Here is a 27,469-nt window from a genome sequence, read left to right on the forward strand (position 1 = left end):
AGGGGCCAAGCTTTTTACCATAAAGAACCCGAAGTTTCAAGACTGGCCTTGACCAGTCTAATGGACTTTTCATCCTTTTATTTCTACACAATACAAACACGCTTATATAGTTCTACTTCTCAGAAGTTGTAACACTGGTGCAAGAGCATACAAAATTATGTTATTAATAACTGTACACTTGCCAGCTTCATTGTACAATATGACAGTGATCTTTTTCAAGTGATGCTGGACATGAACCATTTGTGCTTCCATGTCTCACAGCTTTGCTCCATGGATCATTACCAGCATTCCAAACCTCCCTTTCAGACCTCCAGACTGCTTGGAGAGTTATTTTTGTGTTCATTTGGGGCTTTTTATTATTTTAAATCTGAGCCATTACAAGGATATGCAAAGGCAGAGACATCTCCCAAGTAATTTGGATTTCTCCAGTAACTGCCCAACATCTTCATTTTCAAGAGATACTAATACAGGAAATTGCTAAAACTGGATAGTCTAAATAACCCAAAACCCTGAGCAGACAAGTCATCCAGGTGGCAGGACAAACTCCTGACCTGGGATGCTCTCTAATCAGTACTTCAACTAGAGAAAGAAAATATCTCAGTAAACATGATGACTTGGGAGGAGCTCCAAATCAGACCCCTGAGAAGAGCCAAGCCATCCACCTTTCCCTTTTTTCAAATTTGAAACTTCCTGATGGATCTGCAATCCATTTGTAGGACTCATTCAAACCAATCCTGTTTTCAAGGGAGGCTTGTGCTCCACCAAGAAAAGAATTGGAACAAAAACAGGACTTGAGGATGAAATAGAGAAACTGGATGAGCCATCCCACAGGAGGAACAGAATCATCTGCTCTCCCTTGGACTGCCCTGGTTAATCTCTGGTGACATCTACTTACGCCTCTTTGTAGTAAACAGTGAAGCTAATGAGGTCTCTGTAATCTGGAGGGCGATACCTCTCCCATGTCAGTTTAATCCGATTCTTGAGCGTCGTGTTGGAAACAAAATGCAGAATTTTGCTTTCACCTGCAATACAAAAGGACAGGACTTGCTAGAGTTGGCATCACATCACCTGTCAGTGTTCTTTGTTTCAGTTTTAGCTAAGGAGACTTTCCAGTAGCACCTACAACACCACAGGATACCAACATCCTTTGTCTCTGTAGAGCTTCCTCTTTCCTCCTACTACATCTGAGTGCTTAAGGGTAAGCAGTGACCTCGGCAATCAGTTTAAAACATGCTTGAGACACTTGTTATTAATTTTTTTGAAGCGGATTTTCTTTTAATGCATCATCAGAAAGCTCTTGAAAACTACTTCAGACTCTCCCTGAGAGAGTACTGGAAGCACTGTTTATCCCCAGGACTGGTTTGGAGGCACTGAATTCATCACCCGGCTCCGAGGCACGCGCGGAGCACTCACCGCCCTCCGTGTGCTCACTCTCCAGGACAACTTTTGACAACTACCATTTGTTTTTCTGGAGACTGAACAACATGGAAAAGACAAAGGAGTTTACATTCCTATTCATCAGCGGCTGGACCAAGAACTCCAAAACCCAGTTCATATACGGCACAACCATTTGATGGCAGCAGCTTCCAGCTACTCTTCTGAACAGACCTGGATGGAAGCCCACAGCTTTGAAATGAATGGCTTCCCACTACCAACTCACTGAGCTTTCCAACCCAAAACAAAATAGCATTTTAAAAACTTAATTCTTGGATGAAGAAATTGTGCTCTGTCAACTGTGAGCTTGTTTCTAATGTTCCATAGAAGCTCTGAAAATAAAGAGGTTTTCACCCTCGTGTACACTGGCACTGTTGGTGCTATCTTTGCAAAGGCAGTTGAGCTTTTGTTGATTCTTCTGCCCTTCTCAGAGTCAGAAAGCTTTCTGTACTGGTTTCTTAAAAAAGCAGGCAGCGGCTGGCACTGGCCTCAGTGGTAGTAAGGCCTGGCTGTGTGTCTGTAACTCCTCCAGGACTGCAAGGCTTTGCTCTATTGAATGTGCAAAGAATGGAGGGTGCTTACAACAAGGATCTGGGCCATCTGCGTGTCTGCATCGTGCCCAAAGAGATATTCAGCAGACTACGTGTCCTAGTTTTGTAAGCACCATCCACAACAAGGGGACTTGACTTATACACAAGACCCATTTTAGTTTACTCAGCTCCAAAAACACCACAAACCGACCAAGGGAAAAAATGCACTGTCAGTTTTAAGGGTTTGAGGTGAAACCTGTAGGCATTCTTAATTCCTAGATGAGAGATTGCTTTTAAAACATGCTGTTACACCTGAAGACCTGATGTGCAGACCACCAAATCCAACAGAGAACTTTCCAATAACTGACCATTGCAGCATCCAAAACTAAACAGATATGCTCAGGCTTAGGAATACTGCAGAACATTAAAAAGTGTTCTCAGTTCAAAAGCAAGTAATTTGAAAATGAAGCAGAGCAAACTGAGTTTGAAACAAGCATTTCTAGCAACCAGGTACAATATTTGGCAGGAGCTTAAATGAAGATGAATGTAACAGATACAGTTTGTTTTGGTGTCTATGGAATTGTTATTCAGCAGGTTCCTTAGTATCAAGAAAGAGTAAGTATCAGAGAGAGGAAAACACCTATAATGATGTAGAGTTATAAAGGAGACTGAGAAATTGCTCCTTGTTGGATACACCAAATACTGGATTTCATTTCTCATTTCCCAGGTATGCTGCTATTGTTATCTGCTGCTGCTGTCATAAAACAGGGCATTTGGGAAGAAGTCATCTTCTACAAGTGGGTTTTACAGATGAGATAAGGATTGTATAAACCCATCATTTTCCACTCATGCCAAGGTACCTTCACAGCTACAGTTTAAATCCTGAACAAGCAGAAGGGCTGAAAGCCTCCTGCAAATCCTAAACTTGAAATATTGCAATGGTCAGCAACATGTCAGCATGTTGGGTTTGTTCTTGTGACACTCTGCTGTGCAGTTGGCATTGAGATTTTTTTTTGTTTGTTTACTTACAAGAGGCTCTCTCCCCATTGTTCCTTGGATTGATATCTCCTTTGCTCTGTCGTCCCTTGGTTCCTGAAACTTCCTCCATACGGTAAATCTCAGAAACACACAGTTTAGGATTAAATGCAAAGTACATCTTCCCCTCACTGATTGTCAGGTTATGATGGTTCCAGTCCCACAGCTGCTGAAGATTGTGGTTGTCAAGCACGTAGAAGGAATAATTCCTAGAAGGAAGTTTTTGAAGAGAAAAAACTCGTTTTAATTCACAGCCCAGTCCAGTGAAGAATACCTTAATATAAGAAAACTTTGAAACACTGTTTGTTCCCTCTTACTTTTAAACTGGCATTCAGCAAAGGGCTTTCTTCTCTCCCACAGAGCAAGTAAACCCTGAATGTTTAGGGGCAGGGAAATGAGTCTGACACAGGACTCCAAAGGTGACACCACACCATCTAAACCCCACTCCAACATGTGTTTTAAGAGTTGCATAGGAGCTGCTATGAGGAACATATAAATTCATGGCCTCTGAACAGCAGGTCTCTACACTGGATTTTCCATTTGCTGGCAAATGGGAAGCAGTAACCTTAGATACTTTATGGAAGGAAAAGCCTTCTGGAGTTCTGACAGTAAAACACAGTTGTTAACACAGCTCTTGCTTATGTTTACAAAAGCAGCTCTAAGAGTTTGCATAGTGAGGTTTCCATGCCTCCCTGTTCTACCTCTTGGCCCAATAAAGATTTCCTGCATTGTGCCAAGTACAGTTGCACCTGTACAACGAAACCCAACAGCAAATAGTTGTACTGACTGCACAGGATCCACACTTCAGAGCACAGAACTAAACACAGGCAGCTGTGCTGGGCTCACTCCCTAAGCCCAGCCCTGGAATAACATGCACATCCTTTATTTCCACAGATACTGTATACAAAGTTGTATGCAAAAGACCTACTAAATATTATGAAAGCCCTATTAAATATTATGAAGAAATTCCTGGTACTACTCAATTGGAAAAAAAAACCCACATGTGCAACAGAAGCAAGATTGTAGGCTCTACATCAGCTGCAAGACAACACCTGCAAGGACACTGACACTTTGGGATAAGCAGGGACAGGAATGCACCACTGGGAAATGAGATCAAGGTCTGATGAACCTAAAACAAGCTAACCCACCATGGCAGCATTTATGTCAGTCTGGTGGGAAGTTCCCCCATCATTAACTACAGCAATACAAAATCCACTATTAAGACAATGAGGCCACACTGCTAAGCCCTTGTCAATAGAGCTGCACTGGGCTTTCTACAAACCCTTCTGACTACAGAGTTTCTGCAGGGAAATGTGGCAAACAAAGCACAGGGCTCATAAAAAGCTGTCATATTATTCATTTATGGTTTCCCATCAATTATTCCATTTAAAATTTAGTATTAATTCTTCCCTCACCCAAACTGAAACAAAAACTGCATTTTGGCTCCGGCCTGCATAGATTTGCCATTTCTTGTACTGCAGAGTGTATTTTCAGAATAAGGTTAAAGACAAGTTGTTTCTCCTATTTCCACCTGTCCCCTAATTACCCAGAACTTGATTTCTAATGAAGCTGATATACCTGGTACCACTTCACACAGATGCTGAGAAGAATGTGCTCAGTTAATAAGGGAGCAGAGATATGTTTGTGCTTTAAATGGATTTTGCCAGGAGAGAACAAGGATGTCGAACTGCCTGTGGGACAGACATCACCAAATCTTGTGTGGATTTGAAAGTACTGCACCTTACTAAAGTTCAGTGTTTTCTTGTCTTGTTTGAAAAGCTAAACTTACGAGCTTCTGAAGCCTCCACACAAACCCAGCCTCACACCTCAGTGTACAAACTCCCCAACTCGTTTTTTCAAACTTCACTCACACACAGGCAGCTGAGAAACGCCCCCAAAATCAGGAGTGAGCTGAGGAGCATCCCCATGGGAGCCTGCAGTGCAGCCAGGTGTCACCACAGGTCTGGAGGGTGTCATTCACTCCCCACCCACCCTCAGCACAGGCTGCCTGCTCTGCTGGATTGCTGTGGTTAGATCAGACCCTGCTGCCCTCCTGAAGACTGTCTGGATTCACCACACCCTGACAATAACGATCTCAGGAAAACAAGCTGTAAATTCCTCAGTGAGGAACCACACAACAGCTAGAGATGCTGTTCACACCTTCCAACAGGCCTGACAGCTGATGCCTCTGCCTCAAAACGGTGTAGAAAACAGGGAGGAGGTTGTTTTGATTTTATAGGCTGTCCCCCAGTTTGCTGCAGAGGTTGAAACACAACATCACAGCAGAACAGTGCCACAACTGAAACTCCTCCTCAGTGCCCATCCCCTCACTTGCTCCTGAAGGCCACAAACTGCTCATTTTTCAGCACCCAGCTGGAATGCTCTGGGATACCAGGGATGCCTGCACACCATCCATGCACACAGCAGTGAGCACCAGACCCCAGCAGAGGATGGAGGGGCCTGGCAGAGTCAGACAGGGGAACAAAACCCTGCAGCACACACTGAGACTCCTCTGGCAGCACATCTCCATCTCATTTTCCCTGCTTGCAAGGAGAAATTATTTTCTTGCTGTGGGAGCATGTTCACTATAGACATGGTTTTCAAAAAGGCAATGAAAATTCTAAAGACAAAGTAGATTCCCTCTCAACTTTCCACTTTCCATGATAACCAAGGCAAGCAACAGCAACTGAATAAGGAACAAAGAACACCCAAAGTGCTGTTCTGTCAGTCCAGTTCAATAAATAAAAGGACAGTGGCTGTGGAGTCAGTCGTGTAATGAACAACAATCATAACGGGCCTTAAGTTACCCTTTCTCTCACCCCTCAAGGCACTGCTGGCACAAACAGTTCCTGATCCAGCAGCCCACTGCTTTCCAGGTTAAGATCCCACTAGTCCCTGTTGTTCACAGTTCTGCCCAAGTAATTGTTCAGGCTCAGTCCTTCCTTGTTGGGTGCCTACTTCCACCTAAGTATTTTGGACATGTTATTTAGACTGTGGTAATGCCTAAATTATGTCAGGCGTTTTCCAAGCAGAGACTGCCCCTGCCCCTTGGTATGTAACTGCAGTCATTTCCTAACACTGGGGAATTTTAGCACAAGCAGCTCTTTACTATAGAACTGTTTTACCTCCCTACTCAGCCCTGTTTTCTTCTTCAAAGCTGCACCCATTTACTTCTCTAGTTGGGAATTTGACTGATAAATCTCCTGTTTCCCCCTGTTTCAGCTCTGTTTGCTGGAAGACAACATACCATACACATAATTACTATCTAAGCACAAAGCTAAAGTCAGATTCAAAGAGGTGGAGGGAGAGAGAGGAGAGAAGCAAAGCCAAGTCGGTAACTGGAGTGTCTGTGAGGGCACAGAGCAGCCGAGCAAGCCCGAGCTGGGCACTGACAATCCCGTGGGATTTGCAGTTGGAAATAAATGTCTCACAGAGCCAGTGCTGCTCCTGAGCACACAGAGTGCTCTGCAGGGGCAGCAGGGAGAGCAGCCCTTGCACTCACTGTCAGATGCTGGAATTTTAATAATTTAAAGCTGACCAAAGACCAGCCTGAGAGAAAGAGGGAGGCTGTGAAGAATCCCTGGTGCTTTAACTTTCTACAGTCAGGGCAGATGTCAGATATAAGCAACCTCTCCAATGACCCTCACACTACTTTTTCTCCTACAATTTCCCCCAATTCTTCATTTAATAGTTCTGTCATTATGGAAGGGACTGATTTCTTCCACAGAGCACTGGTTTAAACTTGGGATGGCTATTTGATTTTGGATGAGAAAAAGCAAGAGAGTTTGCTGAAGGACCCTCACCACTCCTCAGCATCACACACTCTGCAGGGATAAAAACTTTTGCCCTGACAAACTTTTACCATCATAGGAAAACAGGAGTTATGTACAGCAATAAATATCACATGGTGAGTAATTATAGAAGCAATATAATCCACAGCAAACATTTCAAGGGATCAACTTTTCCTGACCAGTCTTTTGCATGCTCAGTAGATAATCCATGTAATAATGCTAACATTTCAGGGAGTTGCAAATAATTGCAACTTGCACTGCAGTTCACTTTCAGTTGTACTCCCTGGCCGGTAAAATTCTTGTTTCCTTTCAGCTGACTTCTCCATAAAACTCTTCTAAAACCCAACAGTAAAGAGCTACAAAGAAATCCAATTGTTTCTGAAGATGCCCTTTTCTCAAAAAGAGCAAAAAGAACAAACAAAACCACTTTATTGATGTAAAGAATCTACCTAGAAAAACCTGAAGTGAAAAGCAACAGCAAAGGTACCATAAAATACTTGTAATATACTCAATTTGACATGCTGATTTGGACAGTAACACAAACGAGCAATGCTGTGCAGAGCTGTTCATGAGGAGAAAAACGCTGCCTATTAATGGAAGAGGGGATTCTATAAACGAAAGTGAATGGTTTTTAGGATACTTATTCTCCACAGCTTTCTATTAAAGTGAAATTGCATCCACGAATATCTGAACACTTACCCGTCCACCTGTTCCTCTCCCAGAATGTACCGCAGGTTCTTCAGGAACGACAGGGAGACCAAAGCATGGGAGTGACGAATCTTCACATACCCCGTTACTGTCTCAATCAGACCCATAAAATTCTCCAGTTCTGAGGCAATGTTATCTACAGTGAGAAAAGGATAATCATTATCGTAACAGAATTCACAGCTTTGACTAATATTCTGCTTCTTGCAGTATTAGTTCAGTAAGAGAAAATGTTTGTACTTGTTGCTCTTGAAAATGAGAGACACTGGTTTTCCTCCCCCAGAACAGTTGCCTGTGCAGCCAGATGGTTGAAGGGCAAAATAAAGCCACAGAGCAACAGTGGGAAACCAGTCTTGCTTTTCCATACTGGAACATCTGATTTTTCCACAGGCATTGCCCTCTGAAGCCAGCACCAAATGGTGAGCCAGCATTCTGGCAGGGATGAAAAGACCCTTGTGTAAATGGACACACCATGAGATGGAATTGCTCTTTGGGTATAGAGCAAAAGCTCAGGTAAAAAGCTCCACTGGAAAACAGGGAATGAGACTGAAGATGGAGAGGAGAGGGAATGTTCCTGGTCTGCTCTGGGCCACAGAGCACTGCTTTCCATGACCTGAAAAGCTACAAAACTGAACCAGTTGATGAAACAAAGATAAAACCATCAGGAAGCCCTCCTGCCATGGAGCATGTTCCAGACAGCTCACTGAAGCTGACTTTCTATTAGAAATTATTAAAATGACTGCAGAGGAAGCTCCACTTTTCAGAACTGCCTCCTCTCTACGAACTGTCCCTGCCCAGGGCTGCAACACCCCATCCTTCATCAGCTCAGGCTTTGCTGTCCTTATCTCCAGCAACCCCTATCTCAATCCCATGGCCTGGTGTCACCACTTTGCCAAGTTACACCACAGTTCTAAGGAGAAGTTTTTAAGGACTTGGGAGAAGCTACTTTGGGGTGTGTTTGCTGCCATAAACACACCAAAGTCCTAACAGATGGCTAAGACCAATAACCAAATACCAATGGTTGGTTCCCATACCAAATAATCAGATGCTCTTTGGCACTCTAAAATAATGCTGAAATAAAATTAAAACACTGCCTCATGCTTGCCCCAGATAACCGGAACATCTCCCATAAGGGAAGACTGTACCTGTTAGCAGTGGGACCACAAATTAAAAAATCCACCTGCTGTTGTAACTAAACCCTGGAACTTTCATTCAGCATGAGATAGGGAATCAAACAGATCCCAATCTTTCAACCTTATTCATGAAACCAAGAGGGACCTTCCATAGGGACATACTAGTCCAATAAAAACTAACAGTAATTTTTACTCTGCTTTTAAGAGCTCATCAACTGTCAACACCTCCCTGGGTGATGAATCACTGCTCTGACAAATTTAATCCAGCGCTTGTTCAAGACATGTGACAGAGGTGGCCAGCTCACTAATGCTGACCATCCAGCAGCACAGTGTTAGGCTTTATAACAGCTCTCAGCACTCTGGATTCCATGTTCTAGCAAAACACCACACCTTGCCCTAAAAAAGTGAGGATCTGCAGTCTTACACTGCCATGTGACAAGTTATTTACCTACCCAGATGCAAGGATTTTCAACTTTTCCACCTTCTCGGGGCCTTTATTACTCCTTTGGGACCACTGCTCATCTAACTGCCTAATCCTGGTTCCCTGTCCTGCCAAAAAACCTAACAAAAATACCCTGCAAAGCTTTCCCTGGGAGCTGAATGCCTATTCCACCCACAAGGGGCAGGACGGTGCTGCATTGGGCCAAATCAAACAGGAGCACTGCCCTGGGCCTGGAAAGCAAACAGCTTGCTGAGTTTTTAATGTTCTTATCATTACGCTGACGACAGAAGGAAAAATGTGCAAAGCAGCCTTATCAGGGGTTCAGAGGGAGAGGGCGATCACTTACTTCCACGCCGGATGTTGATCAGCAGATTTCCCTTGAGAATTGTGCATCCCTGCAACATTTGTGCTGACGTGACCGAGTCAATGGTCTTCGTTTTCCCATCCTCACAAATCTTGGGGCAAGGCCCCTCGCAAGGGCTGCAGAACATGCTGTGAGGAAAGAGGGGGATATTGAAAGTGAACAGTGATGTGCAACTGAGTCTACAGACTGCTTTGAGTTGAATTTTGGAAGGTATTTCCCTCTAAAGCTTAGGCAAATCCTCCAGGCCAGAATGAAAGCTGCCATACTTGTTCAGGATACACTTGCCTGCTGCACTGCAGAGCAGCTGGAGCATTGTACCTCCTCACAGTGACTGAATGGACCCATTCCCATGGTCTGCCAGCTTCTGGAAGGCTCTGTGGTCCTTCCAAAGGGAAAGACACTTCAGGTAAAACCCAGTGCCCTCACAACTGTGCATTTACTCTGACCGAATTGTTCCCAGGAACCCCTCCCACTTACAAAGGCAGCCTCAGAGTGCAGGGAGGTTTTGTGCTAATCCAGGCCCAACCTCACAAAACAGGCCAGCCAAGAACTGGAAATGGAAAAATACTGTTCACATTCTTATAAAGTTGTCTGTGTCCATGTCCATAAACCAAAGCTCAGCACCAGGGAATTCCATGCTCCTGGCCATTTAACTCAGAAATCTGACAACTGTGGGGCCACACAGTCAGGAGGGATGTGGAGAAAGTGAGCAGTCAATCAGTCACTACTTCTTACAGCTTAAGAGGCATTAAAGCAGTCAGTTTAAGGAAACAGAAGATTGTGTCTTGATGCAAGGACAACTAACTGGCAATAGAAATTGGGAGAGGAAGGCCAGAAGTCTAAGCAGGTTCAAAATGGGTGATACAGATGGAAACATCAAGAAAGACACAGCCCAAGAGTCAGAAAAACCAGATTGCCAGAAGTTGGGAGGCAACACTGAAACACAGGCTCATTTCTGCTTCTTATACTCACAGGCACTCAGAAGCATTTTTAGCAGCCAAGCTCAAGCAACAAGAACTCAGGACAGACCAGCCTTTGGCTGCAGGAGCTTTTTAAAGGCTCCATGTTATATTCTCTACATATTCATCTCAAAGTTGGACACTTCATGTCTGCACAACACAAGCCCTCAGATACTCCTCCCAGCAAATGTCTTTCCCAATTCAAGGTAATTTTTCTTTTCCAATTTATTCTAGCACTTTACTTGGTATTTCATGATTACTTACTCCACCTAATATTACTTCAGAGAGGAAAAATAAAAATTGAAAAAATCCAAACCGAGCTCCAAAGACAAAGGCCTTTGCTGACAACACTGATGGACAGGCACTTACTATTTATTTTTTTATAAAGAAAGTGAACTCGCTTTCCTCTGAGGCTTAAAGAAATATGTAAATTGATAACAGTTTTCCATGCATAAACCATAAGAGTAAGAAGCTCCTTTTCTAAGTAGTAAGCTCCTATTTCAAAATCCTGCTCTATAACACGCCACAAACCACTAAAAGCTGCAGACACAAGAAAGAGGCTTCAACTAAATGTACAAAGAATGCTGGAAATGCTTTCCATTTGCAACTATTTGTTAACAGCATCTCTGGGGAACAGAACATTCACTAGCCTTGAGTTACAGCTCCTTTCAATCTCTGCAGAGAGCACAACACCGAGATAAGGCGGGATGGCTGCGCACTCCAGCGTAAGCTGCTCAAACAGCTGCTACTACAAGCTCCAGGAGATAACAAAAGCTGCATTTCTCAGGTGAATATCTGGATTTGGGCAAAGGCTGTGTTAAGTTGCTTGTATCCAAATGCCAACTGGAGACTGCCTGCAATGGATGGATGACACCAAGCGAGCAGGGGCACACAACTGCTTCATCACCACAATCACCTTTCCAGAAAACACAGCAGCCTGCAAAGACATCCTTTTAACATAACACTGAAGCATTACAGATTTTAGCACTCTGACTATCCTTTACTGAAATTCCATGACTTCCAAGGGACAGGAGGCAACAAAGGCTGCTTGCTTAACCCACTGGAAATTACAAAAATCACAAGAAAACATTGCTCCTATTGTTAGAATTAAGTAACAGGTGGAGAGTGACACTCCTACAAGAATTTATTCTGTATAATACTGTTGGCTGTTGCATTATTTTTGTCACCATCTAGATGATTACGTCCTTCTAAAGCACCATTGTTATCTCCTGGAAACGGTGAAAAAAAGGGAAATTAAATTAAATACCATTGAAGAATACATGTGTCTAAAATGCAGGCACACACAAAGTAAATAATATGCAAGGCAAGGTAACTCCTATGGTTTGTTCTGTGTGATAATGATCATCAGCCAACTCCAACCTTGGGCTTCACTTTTGTTTTGTTACTCTCTACTTGAAGAGCTTGTTCTGCATTGCATGACCTCCCCCAGCCATTCTGAGGAACCAGAACCCACCGACGCTGCACAGGCTGCACTCATCAGGTCGATTCATCACAGAACGGTTGAAGTTGGCTTCTGTCACGTAAACCCCCACTGAAATTCCCCCTCCTATCTCCTCCCCTCTTCCCCAAGTAATTTACACCCCAATCTACCCCCAGAACAGGGAGTGGCAAACCCACGAGCAGGCAGAAGGCGCGTTACCTTTGGCTCCCATTGCGGATGAAGCCCGAGGGACACTCGGCCATGCACTCGTCGTTGTGGATCACGAACCTCTCGTACTCGCTGGCGTCCGTGGCGGGGACTTTGGAGCAGAACTCCCTGGTGACACAGCGCCAGCCCTCGAACTTGTATGTGTTGGGGGGGCAGGTGGGCAGGCACACGCCCTCGTAGTAGTAGTTGCGGCAGGCCACGCACGCCGTGTTGTTGTCGGGCGCCGTGCAGCTCCCCAGGCACTCGGGGTGGCAACACTCGTTTTGGTCTGTGCAGGCTCGCTTCCCGCACGAGCTGGGGCACACTGCAGGACACAAAGCAAAGGAGGGTGAGCAAAGCCTGCTGAGGCACTAAAGGAGAAACTCTGCTCTGTGCAACTCTGTGGAGATTCATTCCCTGCACTCTAGAGCGTCCCTGAAAAAAAAAAAAATCCCAAACCCGCTACTGTAAAAAAATTCTGGTTTTCTCAGCTTTAGTTGCCTGAAAGTATCTTTTTCTCAGATCAAATTTATGACATGAACCAAGTAAGTAATAAAGAAAACTGCTGAAAGCATGATCAACATAAGGATAATGGAAACAGGCAGTACTGGAACCTATTCCATAGCCCTAGTATTATGGACAATTTTTTTTTTTTGGCATGCTGACTTATTGTCTTTCTAAGCATTTCTTGCCTTTCCTATTTGTACTTCAAATTGGTCTTTTATTGGCAAGAAAACAAGCTTCCTTCAAAACAACTTAATTACACTTGTAGAAGGAAGCCCTGCTGTACTGCAGCACACATGGTTGGGCTGACCCCAGTGTAGCATCCCAATGTTGCTTATGTGTGCAAAAAGCGGTTTAATAAAGTATCAAATCATCATCCACATCAAATACCAAGGAATTATGGAGCTACTATTTTCCCCTTAAGAGCATAACAGAAGTCTGCCTTATCCTCAAATTCTGGGTTCAGAGAACAAAATATGAAAGGAAGGAAAAAAAAAGCCAAAACGGGGTGCAAATTTATGGAGACATTCATTTTATGTGAAAGCATTTCAGCTTGGAAGACACGAACAAAGAGCAGAATCCTCAGCAGCCAAGCTCACCACTGCTAGATCAAAAGAAGTGGCAGCATTATATTTATGTAACAACAGCATTTTGATTACAGCACTCTATGGCCTTTTAGCCACACGAGCCATGTGCCAGAGGCTCTGGAAACACAGAGATTGCAAATCTGGTTTGCATTAAGTAGCTGTTTGCCACTTTCTAACTTAGCTAAAACACTGTATCACTAACAACAGCAGAAATCTGGATTTCAGTGGTACCACTACAGAGAGATCTAAGGGAAGCACCACAGACATTTAAACTGAATGATTTCAGCAGAGGGCAGAGAATCAGGAGAGAAGTTAACATCCCAAAACGATCATGGAAGCAGCTGATGAAACTCCATACAAATTCTGCATTGTGGTTTATCTCTCAGTCTGCAGCTATGGTGTTGTTTTAATGCAGGACTAAACATCCTAAAATTTTAATGCCCTCCTCTTCCCATAATGAAGTCCAGGCTTTCCAGTTTTTACAATCCCATTCAGCAGAACTCCCTCATCCTGACATAGGACAAAATTCTCAAGACTCCTATTAAGCAATAATAATAACAACAGTAGTAACAACAAAACCAGTAATTCCCCCACAAAAACAAACCAAAACCCACAAGAACCCCCATTGCTCACAGCAATGCTGGTGCCTGCTCAGGTGCCACAAGTATCTCAACTATCACGTGAAAACCAAATTAAGAAAATTTCTGCAGAGCCTGTGAAACTACAGAGAGCAAGAATGCAGAGGCAATCACTGCTAAATAATTCATTGTCTGAAGATGCTGGGTTTTGTTGGTTTTTTTCCTTGAAAAGAAAATAAATCATACACAAGAAACCAGAATAAAACACACATGCAGGTGTGTATTCTCTTTTTGACTGTAATCAGTGCAAAAGGAGTCTGCCCAGATGCCACCTTAGTAAGGCATCACAAACTGCCTTTCACCCTAAGGTACACAGAACTTGCATCTGGCACTACTAAGGGATTAAAAACAAAAAATAAATCAGTGTGTGTCTTGCTAGCAGATGGACTGCTGTGCTGAGTGGGTGCCAGAACTCAGATTTCATGTGGTAGCTACATTTCCAGTTCAAAGCCCTACTAAAAAAAAAAAAACCACACACACCACCCCATCCCTCCACAAAGTTCATTACTGGATGTATTGATTAAATACATGATTTTTTTTTGTTTTCATCTGAACAATTTGCTGGAAAACAAACACTGCTGTACTAAGTATTGGGATAAACATAGATTAAGTTTATTTCATTCCTGTGCAAGACTCCTGTATTCCCTTAATGCCTCTGCCATTCATGAGCAGTCTGCTACAAAAATAGGATTCCCTGCATCTCCTGGTAAATCTGCTGACTCTGGTCTACGGAAATATAAATTGGAGCACACAAGGATACACAAGTTCACATGAAAAAGGCAATCAGTGAAACAGGTTTTCAAAACTATAGTAATATTTTAATGACAACCATTTTAACATGAACTCCTGAAAACTTTATGAAGATAATTTTTTAAAAGCTCAGCATCCTCGCTTTTTTCCTCAGCCCTATTTTCTGCTTGTTCTTGCTAACGTTGGCAGAGTTTTCAGCCTGGAGACAATACGGGTATCCTGTTTCTTTGAAGAGGCAGAACAAGAACTTCTGTGTGTGTGTGTGTAGGACATATTATCAACAACAAAAAAGCCTTATCTGCCTTACACGCAAGTTCCCTCAGATATCCCTGTTCTAAAAACCTTACTAAACAACACTGGCTGACCTCCCACTCCAGACCCATTTATCCTCCCTCCACCCTCCCAAACTGAGCTACTTGGGCTCCTAGATTTGTACCAAAACACGTAAAATGCAGGTTCCAAAATACTTTGGCCAAAAAAAGCACCCTGCAATACACTTGGTAACTTGTTGACTTTATTCTGCAAGAACATTAGAAACACAAACAGGAGCAAACAGGGGGCTGATATCTGGGGACAGAATTTATCAGCCAGGTACAACAGTGCCTTGGAACATGAAGGCTGATGACGATATTAAAAAAAAAACAACAATTCTCTGAACAAATCCTTGCTGACAAGCCCAAGGGCAAAAAATGCTTAATTGTCATCACATGGAGATACCAAAATAATGGAAAATTTCAGAGACCTTGGAGGGCAGCCATGGGAGAAGGAAGTCAAAGTAAGACATGGAGAAAGGCAGACCCTTAAGCACTTTAATAAAGAGATGATGGAGGCCTGACTAGAGCAGCATCCTGTTACATTTAGGGAGTGAAAGTAGTGTCAAATCTTCAGACAGACACTACAAGAGTATCAGTAGCCCCAAATCCAATTTCCTGGAGCAAAACCAACAACAGAACTTTCATTGTCCATCCATACTTCACCTTCTCTCTGATTTCTTCACGTGAGTTTTTCCCTGTCAACAAAAAATTCAGATTTTCCAAATACTATTAAGATACTATGATCACTGATACAAAAGAAAAATAAAGGCAAAACTTTTATTCCAAGATGCCCATTTACTGAGCAAATTAGATTCAGACCTGACACACAGCAAGGAGACACCTTAAAACTAAATGCAATAAACATCTCAGAAACACAAGGAACCCCCAAGAGAATCCGACTCAGAGACTCATTATCCTCAATTAAAACCCCCAAGATGCTAAACCAGAACTGCAAACACAAAGCAAAGTTTGGAAATCCTCAAACACAGCTCTGGGAGGGGAGTAAAAAAAAAAATTTAAAAAGCAAGCAACAAATCATCTGCCTGTATTTACAAGAGCTCCCTTCTGGACAGGCTCAGGCTAAGGAGGTGGCATAAGTTTGTCTGACATCTAATCCCTCCCTGCTATGTGGAGCGTGCACCACGCCAGGGCTCGCTGCAAACACCCTTGACATCATGGCTATCGTGGAGTTTGGGCAGACAAAGTGCTCTTATCATCTCCAAGACGCCCATGACTTCAGCGAAGCTGGAGCAGAAAAATCAGGTGAATAAACAATCAGTCACAGGGAGTGAAAATGCAGCCAGAGGAGGAAGACTCCTGGCAAGCAGAGGCGCCGGCCTCGGCCAAGGGTGGCACCGCGCCAGTCACACGCGGGCAAGAAAAAGGTTTGCCAAGTGTGGGATAAATATTTTTTAAAGATTCTTTCTCTCCTTGTAAAAAAAGATATTTGATCCTTCTTTGGGTTTTGGGGTGGTTTTTTTTTTTTTTTTTTAATAGTCTTTTGGCTTTTTCAGAGCATCCTTCAGATAAAATAATGTTTCAGGGGAAAAAAAAAAAATAAGGGAGGGAAGAAAAAAGCGCCTCATTTTGAGCAGAAACCAGAGGAGGAAGGGAGTGTTTTCTCCTAGCCAACTACTGAAAAAATTAGCTGTCTAAATTTATCCACAAAGACAGAAAAATACAGTCACTTTTGGAATGCTAATCCTTCTACATGACAGAATTTTTAAAATATTGCATTTTAATGGGCTAAACTTTGGTACGGCCTTTCAAACAGCTGACTTCAAATGCTCAAACAGCCTATACAAGACTTGATTTCTTTTGCCCAATATTCTGTGAGAATAGAGACTGGAAAGACACTACTCAGAAAATCCAGTTCCAGTGATTCATGGTCAGGGCTGGAATCAAAAACTACAGAATAAAAGGAAACACACATATTAAATACATGCAGTAGCGTGTTCTGATTATAGAAATATGGGTAAAAGTCATCTCCAAGGCACTGAAGAGGCCACTCAGAGCAGCTGTATAAATCTTTATATTGCCACAGAAACAGGTATTAGCAGCATATCAACAATGGCATATTTTTTGTCTTTTCTGTTTGCCCTTCTCTAAAACTGATTAACTCATAATCAGTGACAATCTGGAAGGCAAAAAATGCTGCCATGTCGAGTCACTTTCTAATAGCTCAGGCATGAAGTCTGGCAGCTTTTGACATTAACTACCAGATCTCAAAAGTTCAGTTCAACCCAGCACTGATCTAGGACCTGAAAGAGATCATCTCCTCCTTCATTAAACCTCCAGTATGTGGAATCATGTCCACCAGAAAAATACTTGGACAGGTCTATACAAACTTACACCAAGAGGGCATTAAGTCTACAGCCCGCAAGCTACGTCTGACTCGAGATCAGTCATGCATTTCCATGTTTAAATCCTAGTCACCACCAACCCATTTTTATCCCTGAGACCTTTCCAAGGATCCTGAAATTATTCTGAAGTGGTTCAGGGAATTATTTCCTTCCCACTACACCTGGTCAGCCTCCACACAAAGCTTTTTGGTCTCTCGCTTCTCAGCATTTCTGTTTGTCACAGATGCTGCATATGCCTTTATCCCTGCATGAAGGAGTGGGTGTGATGAAGCATCCAGAACCTCAAAATAACCTCAGTGGATTTGCCCAGCCTGACATCAGCCCACTAGCTGCCCAATTTTTAATCATATGAAAGATTGATCGAGGAACCTGTTCTTGCATTCCCTTCCTCAGGATTTTACAAGTGAAAAACAATACACAGCCAGTAGTGCAGCAGTTGGAGCCAACTGCTCAGAGGGAAACACCTGCTCAGATGGTTCTGGAGCAAAGGAAGTGGAAGAAAGGAGTGGGAGACAGGTTAGGAGAGGAAGTCCAGCACCAAGGAGAACCTGGAGTCTTTCTGATTCCACAAGATGCAATGAGGTCTATAAAGCAGAGAGGAAAAGTTCATCATTCAGTGAGCATATTCCAGTTGGATACACTGGAGTTTGATGACCCCACACACTCCTCTTTTGGCCACCTCCCATTCATTCCTTACCCTAGAAGTTACACCAAAACAGCTTCCAGGCCTCCCAGCTGTGACACAAAACAACAGATCCATTTTATTCAGAGCAGAGGACTTGGGGACACTCTTTGGCACTGCAAAACTCCCGACCCTTCAGGTTTCTGCAAATGAAGCAATCAATCCTGCTAAACACTCCAGCAGCATTACAGAACTCCCATCACACCAAAATGAGATCAAATGGAAACCTGAGTGAAGAAAACAACCACCTTATCCCACAGTCAACAGGAACCCATGGATAGCACAGGTAGCGTGCGTCTGCTCCCAAGTGCGTAAGGCCACGGCCCAGGAAGGTCCAAACAAACACGAGTTATTGACAAACCCAGGCAGCATGAATTGCATTCTCTTTCAAAACAGTTTGTGTTGCCCAGCACAGCCCAGACTGGCACCGTTGCAGCTGGCACTGGGGAGAATGAGGAAAAAAACAAGTCCATTTAGTCCCTTCCACGCCAGTATGAATTCAGCACATAAACAAACCCCACGGAGGCAGATACACAACCATCTCTGGGGATTCGGGGCCAGTTGCACTCTGCCTTCCACACTGGGTAAACAAACTGGTGGGGAATGTTTTACCATCAGTATTGCACTGTTCCAGAAACATTTCCTCTACACACGAGGAAATTTCCCGCTGGAAGATGCAAATCAGAGCAGTAACACTGATCAGAGTGGGGGGTCAAGGCAGGAATATGAGGTTTCCCCTGTGGTGGTGAAAGCTGCTCCCCCCATCCACTGCCATCCCCCACCACTCACTGTCACAGATTTGTCCACATTCCTAACGGGACAACTGGAGTTCTTGAACTCTGCAGTAACAGATAAGGAAAGCAAAGTGCTGCTGAGGAACAGCTCTGAGGCAAATTATTTTTCTTTTTGCTGCAGATTACGAGCGATATATTGGGGTTTTTGCTTGTTCTTGCTTAAAGCTAGATTTAATCTGCCCGTCTTCCAAATGCTGCAAGTGTAAGGCAATAAGCTTTACAGGATTTAATTAATATACTGCAAGCAAGGAGTGCTGGTCAGCCATCTCCTGGCAAAAGCCCAGCTGGAGAAGGACTACTATTCACATTCCAGATTTATTCTAAAGGAGGAAGACAGGCTGATAACATTATCACACTGGCCTAAATTATGTAGTTCTCTTAATGCTGAAGGATCACGGCAGTTTAATCCAGGGCAAACAAGAGTCACTGGTTTGGAGGGATTCAGCTCCTGCTCCATTTCAGGAATGCCCTTTGCGTTCATGCCTTACACCCATCAACAGCTTAACCATTCTGGCACCAGCAATGAAACAGAATGTTCGTCTTGGAGGCTGAATCAACACTGCTCCAGCCAAGGGCTAATTACACTAAAATTAAAGGGAAAAAAAAGCTTCAGGAAAACTGTTCATAATACACACAGTGGGGCAAACCTAGAAAGTTTTTGTTCATCTCCAACTCAGACGACAGCAACAAATGACAAAACCTATAAGAAGGATGAAAATTCAAGGAAACAGCCAGAAAGACCAAGAACATTCAAACAGTTTTACTACAGAGCAAGAATTTTTCAAGCTGTTCACCTGTTAGTGAGATAGCCCACTAAAATCAGGATTAAGATCCAGATGTTCAGGAGCCCAAGAAAAGAGCAGGATGATAATGAAAGGGCAGAACAAGTTGCAGAAATGCTGATAGTTTGCAAAGTTATCAGAGACAACTGGTGCATTTGTTTTAAATTAAAAACTACGAGATCTGGGAGTGTGACATCACTTATGATATTTGTACATTGCAAGTGAAAGGCACCCTGTTAACAACAGCAACGATGCTCCAAACAATATTAAGGCAATTATGCTAAAACGATCAAATAAAGTATTTCCTTCAGGACTTCCAGAAATACAAGAGTGTAAGCAAATCTGACAGCGACTGAAGATTATGCTCTAGAGATCCACAACAATCAAAGGGTGAGCTCTTTCCTTGGTTTTAATAACCACAGAATATATTTTTCATTCTAAATCTTCCTCTATTATAAATGAAGAGGGAACACAGAAAGTTCCAGAATTTCTAAGACCTAAAAGCAGACAGGAAGATTGTGCATTAATCCATTTCTTAATGCGTTTTAACAAATTTACAGACAACATTGACAGTGGGAAGGATACAGCTGACTTTAAAGCGGTATTAGAATTAGTTTCTTCTCATATACCACAACCATGGACAGAAGTGCTTCAGAGGGAAATGGGAATATGTTGAGTTATCTTTTTAGACTTCATACAAATTGCTTTCATAATCTCTAAATCACCCTGAACTATCTCCACCTAAATTTTTAACTCCATCCTTCATGGTCCAACCTGCAAACAACAGAACTGCTGCAACAGTTGCCTGTTTGCTTAGGGCTTCCTGACCAGCTCTGGTGTGGACAGAAAAGCTGGAGATGGGCTGCAGAACCTGCTTTGGGAAGTGCAAGGATGCTCCCAGTCCATGTGGTACTGGACGTGATCACAAACCCATAGCAGGCCCCAGGTGAACTGCTGCAAGTTCAGCAGCTCTGAACCCCCGGACAGCTCAAGCCAAGCAAAGGACTCCCAACACCTGAGTCAGAAGGCACTGGGGAAAAGTGTCTTGGGTCAGCAAGGAGCAGGGATGGAACAGCAGCAGCTGGGACTGCTCAGTGCTTCCTGCTAACCCAAGTGAGGCATGACAGTGTCATCCTGCCTGTACTCAGCTCACTATCTTTAAAAACCTCCTCCGTTGTTAGACTGAACTATTTTGGTTCTTCCAACAGTTTGATAAATAAACTGTTTGACTGTGACATCCCCCAGAAACTGCAAATACACAGAACATACTCACGGGACAAACAGCACACACAGCCCTGCTGGCCATGTACTCACACACAGCTAAGACTTGGATGCTCGAGTTGTCTCTGCTGATACACTTCCACACGCTTTTGAGGAATTCCTGCTAGCATGACTGGGGAAAAAATAATAATGACATTGCCTCGGACTTTCTAAATCCTTCCCTGTAGTAAGGATTTGTGATCAGATTAGGGAGTACCAAGAGGTTTATTTATTTATTTGTAGGAAGGACAGCCAAGGTGAGCTGCATCCCTAGATCTGACAGGGGCTCCAGGCTGCAGCAGAGCCAGCTCAGAGACACTGCCTGGCTGCTCTGAAGCTGGAGACGGCATCAGACAGCACTTATTAAAGAAGAAGAGGGGATTCATGTTTTTCATATTGGCACAAAGTGGGAAGCACGCTGCTTCCCACTCTGTTTTTGCTCGAGTTTGGCACGTTTGAGCTACGCTTTTCTTCTCCAGTACCTTTTTTTGTCATCTCAAGTCACATTCACATGAACATATAAATACGCAGATCCTTACGCTCTGTGTATAGCAGATACTTACAAGGATGGTCTCAAAAAAGAATATTCTTTTCACACACTAAAAAAATTATACAGAGTTATTTTAAATTCAGAACTGTTTGTATATTCCTTATAAGTTTATAAAACTCTCACTGTCCTCCCATGACTAACGAAACTGGAATTGAGAGAGTATTCTATATTTATAACTCGTCTGGTTGCTCATGCCTATGGCCCTATTTCCACCCTCCATTACTGTACACAGAGCTATGTGAGGTATTGTGGGTTCCCAAACTTCACCGATTTCCTAACAAGGCAGGCCTGTGTCCCGGAGGAACAAGCTGGGGGCTGTTTCACTCCAGCATTGGCCGAACTCAGAGGGAGAGGCCTTGAGCACTGTGGTTTTGGCAGCTCATCCTGAAGCTGGTATTAGAGGCCACGTCTGGGCAGTGACACGCCGAGCTGGCACCGGGCTGGGGATCGATGCTGTGTCTGCAGCACAAACCCTCTGGGATTCCTACACGCTCACCCCAGTGACTGCAGCGCTGCACGGAGCAGCTCCCGGGTCACCTACAGCACAGACACACCACAGGCACCAACAAATCCCACCCTGACAGACTCACTGGCCTCTTAAAATCCCAAGGAGGTAAAACCCTCAAATTTTATCCAAAACTCCCCCAAGAGCATGGTGTGTTCATTGATACCAGCCCACTACAGACCTCCAGTGGCTGGCAGAGAAAGAGACTCTATCAGGGAACTAAATACAGCAAAATAAGGAAAAAACTGGATTACATACAAATGAGGGTTGGGTGGCATTCCTTATCCATATGAATGCCCAAGACTCATGCAGTCATATCCCATCTTTTGAACAAAAAGATTTCACTAGTTCAAAAATCCCAGAGAGAAATCTGAGGTTTTGTCATTGCAGCGGTGCCTCAGAATTGATGCATTTTTAACTCATACCAGGCACCCGTGGGGTGCAAAGCTTTTTTAAAATTCACAGCTCCTACATATGCTCAATATAAATAAATATTTATCAAAAAAATTAGAGGGGGAAATAGGTACAGACATTTTTTAAAATTCAAAGTATGTTGTTGGTGGCCGGGATTAGGGTCTAACACTCATGGAGGTGGATTCATTACAAGGCCAGGATGGATAAAGCCTTGAGTGAACTGGTCCAGTGGAAATTGTCCCTGTCCACAGCAGAGGGTTTGGGACTAGGTGAGCTTAAGGTCCCTTCCAATCCTTGACATTCTAGGTTTCACTAATTCATTAGATACTAGATTAGAGTAGATTAGATACTAGAGCTATAAAATACCCAACAAAAGCAAGAAACCCACAACTCTTCCTAAGAGGTTCTGCTGAAAAGCAAGTTCAGAAGAATTTATCTGGGGGTCTAAAAGCTTCACATACAAAAGGAAGGCAAGATCTGGACTACACTTAAAAAGTTTACAGCTCAAAAAAAAAACCATTACCAGCAGAGCAAGAGGTGAACATGGACAACTTTGTATAACTGAACTGAGAATGTTTTACCCATAGAAAATAAATGTTCCCTTGGAATACTGTAGCTGAGAGTGACAGCTCCTAAATCCTCCTATAAGGCAAACCAAGAACACCTGCCTCTCCTTCCATTTAATCCCAGGGTCATTGTCTCTGCTGTGGGCAGGCAGTGGTGCTGCAACTTTTTTTTTTCCCCCTGAATTTATTCAGCCGCTTTCTTTGCTTTGCAATAAAGCTGTCAGGATTAACAGGCAGCTCTGGTGAGTCAGATGTTCAAAGAGAAAACATGATCTGTACCTCTCCCCATCTCTACAGCAATGCTACTGGTGGAATTGTTTTCCATCACTTGCCACACAAGACAAACTTTTAAGAGCTATTAAACACTCCTCCGGCTTAGCAAGAAGAAAAATTGTCTAAATTTATCAAAGGAGCTAAAGTTCACTACACTTTGAGGAAAGGATTTAAATATGGATTATGTTTTCATCCATCTAGGCCACTGAGTAAAATCAAAAAGGTTTTTGAAGAACTAAATAGAGCAAAACTTAGTATCGCCATTTAAAATATATTTTTTAAGTTTCATTATTATTTACATGATTAAAAAATGTTTATGCTGAAGTACAGCAATGATGTTTTTCCACAATGTGATCATTCAACAGACCCTTTTCTACAGTTTCTAGAAATTCTCTTTTAATGTTAAATTCCACTACATATTTCATCAATTCTCCAGAGGGCCAGTATTAGTTACAGAAGGTTCCCAAGGCAAACAAGCTCTACAATTCAGTAACATCAGTATTTACAGGTTCTTCATGCAGAATGTGCAGACTCCAGACAGACCATGAAACTTTCCACAACCTCGTTTACCCCAGAAATTATTGGATTTATAGGACACCCACAAACACCTACAAATGGAAAATTTATTGAATTCTAAGCTTTATTTCTCAATAATACTGTAGTAAACAAGACTCCAATTACCTTTTCTTCCAGTTATGGGTCTCCCTGAGCCAATAACTGCAGATATCTGGTTATAGAGGTCAAAGGAGTGACAGCATCACCACATTTCCCATTTTCCACCTCCTCATGATGCTACTCTGTGTTTTTACTATTCAGAGGTACATCCTCCTCCTTGTACTGATCTATTCTGAACACACCAGCCACGCCATTCCCTGCATTCTCCACTTGTATATTTACAGAACACAAAGCAGACCAAGAAGAAAATATTTCTGGCCATGCTGCAGATATCAATACCATATCACCCCCACAAACATTCCATGCTGAGAAATGTTATGTATCACCTCTGGTCCAGCTAGTCCTCATTATAAAAGGGGACCAGTGGCTGGTTTTGGTGAGCTGGAGGGGGACAGGGCTGTATTGCCATCACTGAATTTGAGAATCACTCTCCTCTTCCATCATTAGAAATGGTATTTCTCTTCCAATATTTACGACTGCAACATGAAACAAGGAATGGATCTGCCTTTATTTCAAGAAGGGCAGGCCCTGCTTTCCCTGCAGTTACATGAACCTCAACTTCCATACCCATTAAATTAAGTTTTCTGTAAATTATGCAAACACTAGCCAGAACACACTGCTTAAAAATCACACTGGTTAAAAAACAAACAAAACCCAGACAAATCCAAATTTGCAGACAGAACCTTCAATGAAAAACAATGAAAGGGAACTACCAAAAACAGTAGATCCTGCTTGTTGATGGCTCTGAAACAAGAAACAGGGAGGGGAAAAAATAATTAGTATTCCAGGATGTCCCACGCACACACCCAAAACTAAAAGCATTAAATTGGATGGGAATAGAATAGCTGATCTTGCCTACAGTCAAATACAGAGAACTATCATTTAAATTGCAAATTACAGAGCAACAGATTTTTGCACAAAGTTCAAGGCTGTTCTATGGTTTGTTTTTATGAATTAGGAATGACGTGGGGAAAAATTAAGGGGTTGGGCCAGCTACTACCCTTAATACATATTTCAGCTTAAATATTTCTCAGATTCATTTGATGCACTTTACCCAGGCACCAGGGCTTGTTAAAGTGATGACAGAAAGTAAAGCAAAGCAGCTTCCCAGAGATCATCCCCGAGGATACAGCAGCATCCGCTGGTGGCCACGCTGCTGCTGGAGGATTAACTGCTGCAGGAGGATCTCCAAACTGACTAATTACTCCCTCCTCCCCACATGGGAAACTTTTAATCCATTTATACCTTTCCTGGGCACTGCTTTTTCGACCTACAGTTCGTCTGACAAAGCTTCTGCCTCCCATCCCCAAGGTTTTACAGAGTTTGCTCCTACCAACAGCAACTTCTTGGCCTTGGTGCCCACAAACCAAACTTGATGAATGCTTAGTAACAGAAAAATATATGCTTCACATTCATACAGTGCTTTTTAATCAGCAGTTCTCAAAACGCTTTACAAAGTATGAAATCTAATCAAATGGTTGGGTTTGATGCGGGGTTTGGGGGGATAAATGCAATTAAAAAAAAAAAAAAAAAAAGATGAGTTACTCCACGTTACAGCAAAAGGCAGAAGATTTAAGAACAGAAGAAGCTGTTTGCCTTGATATGCAAAAGCCTCTGACACTACATGACCATAATAACTTTCTTTTAAAATGCAACCAGTCCTGAATTACAGACTTCAGCACACGATTACAGAACGCTATTCAGAGGACCTGGGGCTCAAGTATTTTCTTGTCAGGCTGTTAGCACATAATAGAGAAAAGATCAAGCAGAAGCCAGACGATCTATTAAAAATTGTTTATGAAATCAGCTTGCTTTGGGAGTATTTGTAAAAACTTCTACTAGTGAATATGTCTGTAGCCATAAAAAACCAGATATTTCACTCTAACAATGGACCCCAGCCTAGTCTAAAATGTAAAATACCTTTGCAATATCAGACTTGGGTCTTTTGGGACAAACACAAAGACACTCTGGTGAAGGTTCTGCAGACGTTAAAGGATGACAACCAAGGATGTCAACACCTTCAGCACAGAAAGAAGTGAGGCTTGTCTGACCAAAGGATATTGAGCCAAAGGCTTTACAGTAACACATGACAGATCATAGTATCATAAAATATAAAGACTGGAAAGGACCTCCAAGATCATCAAATTCAACCTTTGACTGATCACCACCTTGTCCGCTAAACCAGAGCATTGAGTACCACGTCCAGGCAGTTCACCAGGGACTCCGCCATCTCCCTGGGCAGCCCCTTCCAATGCCTGACCATCCTCCCAATGAAGAAATTCTTCCTGATGTCCAACTTGAACCTCTCCTGGCACAGCCTGATGCCATTTTTCTTGTCCTGTTGCTGGGTGCCCAAGACAAGAGCCCAACTCCCTCGTGCCAGGGAATTGTAGAGAGCGATAAGGCCACTCCTGAGCCTCCTTTTATCCAGGCAGAACACCCCCAGATCTCTCAGCTGCTCCTCACAGGACTTATTTGATCCAGACAAGTCCTCACTTAACAGTAAAACTCAGCTGAAAGGCTCATTATAAACTAAAGAATGTAAAGCAGAATTTTGGGATTCCTATAAGAAAATGTGCACATGGTATTTTCTCCGAAAGTTTCTATCTTAGATATTTTAACTCAAAGACTTTTTGATTTTTGAAGGGTTTCTAATTAATAAGCCAAATGGCTTTACAAATTAATTTCACTTTTTAAAATACACTGTTTTCTTTGTTTTGTCATTCTGGGGTTTTAATCACATATGCAGATGGTGCCACCTGGGAAAGTTTACACGCTTACATCATTAAGTGTCTTTGAATTAACTTCATGCCAATAATTGTTTTTAAGACATAACATTGCCAAATTTGTCACTTGAGAAAAGTTAATCTAATTCTTTTCTCACTCACTGGAGAGAGATGGTGACTTCTTCCATTGAGGGACAGACACACATGGACAGAGTTCAGCCACTTGCACCCACACAAAACTCCCACCTTTTTATCTCTGGTCCCCACTTGACTGTCCAGCGTCTGATGCAACCTCTACTACACAACCAATGTCAACCACAACTGAATTTTCTCAGCCACCAACAGCCCCAGCACCCTGCACTCACAGCTGGATTTAACAACACACCAGTGGGGATGTGACAGGATTTCACCCACGGCACAAAGATGGAACCTGGAGTCTCCATGAGCTGCCCACAGCTGCACAGCTTGGGACGTGCTCCAAACCATCTGCATCTGAACCTGGGAGATTGCTCCAAACTGCCTTTTTTAAGATTAACAAATGCGTCTGCCTTAAAAATTATCATTTAGAGAATGACATTACCAGGTCAACGTGTTCCTGAGCACTGTCTTTGAGAAAAGACAATTTTAAAAAGCGTTTTGTGGCTGTTGGTGCAATGGGTAACAAAAACCAAATAGGCTCAGAACAAATAACTTAATAGCAATGTCTGTGGAAACCAAAATCTTTTTAAATGCAGTTTGAAATCTGCCAAGTTACACTTAAAAGAAACTCTACAAGGCCACAAAAGCCCCTTTGGCCAGCTTCTCATTCCCTCAGATTTCCCCTCACCTGCACAGCAGTGCCCAGCTTTGCTCACATCTCCCTCATCCCTGGACAGATGAAGACAACATCCTGTTCCCTCTGCCATCTCCCACTCTGCATGAGCTTATCCCCTGCTCCCCTGCTGGCCTAAATTATCCTTCCGGAGCTTGCACACTCTGCAGCCTCTTCCCTGAGCTCTTAAATCACTCCTCAAGCTTCATTCCTATCCAGACTACTAAAAATGCA

General features: G+C 42.9%; 1 protein-coding gene across 1 annotated transcript in view; it reads right to left on the reverse strand.

Annotated features, from left to right (window-relative positions):
* IGF1R (insulin like growth factor 1 receptor) overlaps nucleotides 1–27,469 on the reverse strand; it is a 167,305-nt gene that overhangs the window by 28,307 nt on the left and 111,529 nt on the right. Inside the window, exons 3-7 of the mRNA XM_083870773.1 lie at nucleotides 12,054–12,366; nucleotides 9,417–9,562; nucleotides 7,490–7,634; nucleotides 2,994–3,208; nucleotides 896–1,022 (exon numbers count right to left, since the gene is read on the reverse strand). Coding sequence (XP_083726899.1) covers nucleotides 896–1,022; nucleotides 2,994–3,208; nucleotides 7,490–7,634; nucleotides 9,417–9,562; nucleotides 12,054–12,366 — 946 coding nt within the window. The remainder of the gene's footprint in view (nucleotides 1–895; nucleotides 1,023–2,993; nucleotides 3,209–7,489; nucleotides 7,635–9,416; nucleotides 9,563–12,053; nucleotides 12,367–27,469) is intronic.

This window comes from Zosterops lateralis (genome assembly GCF_965231275.1).
Source record: "Zosterops lateralis genome assembly, chromosome: 13".
NCBI lineage: Eukaryota > Metazoa > Chordata > Aves > Passeriformes > Zosteropidae > Zosterops > Zosterops lateralis.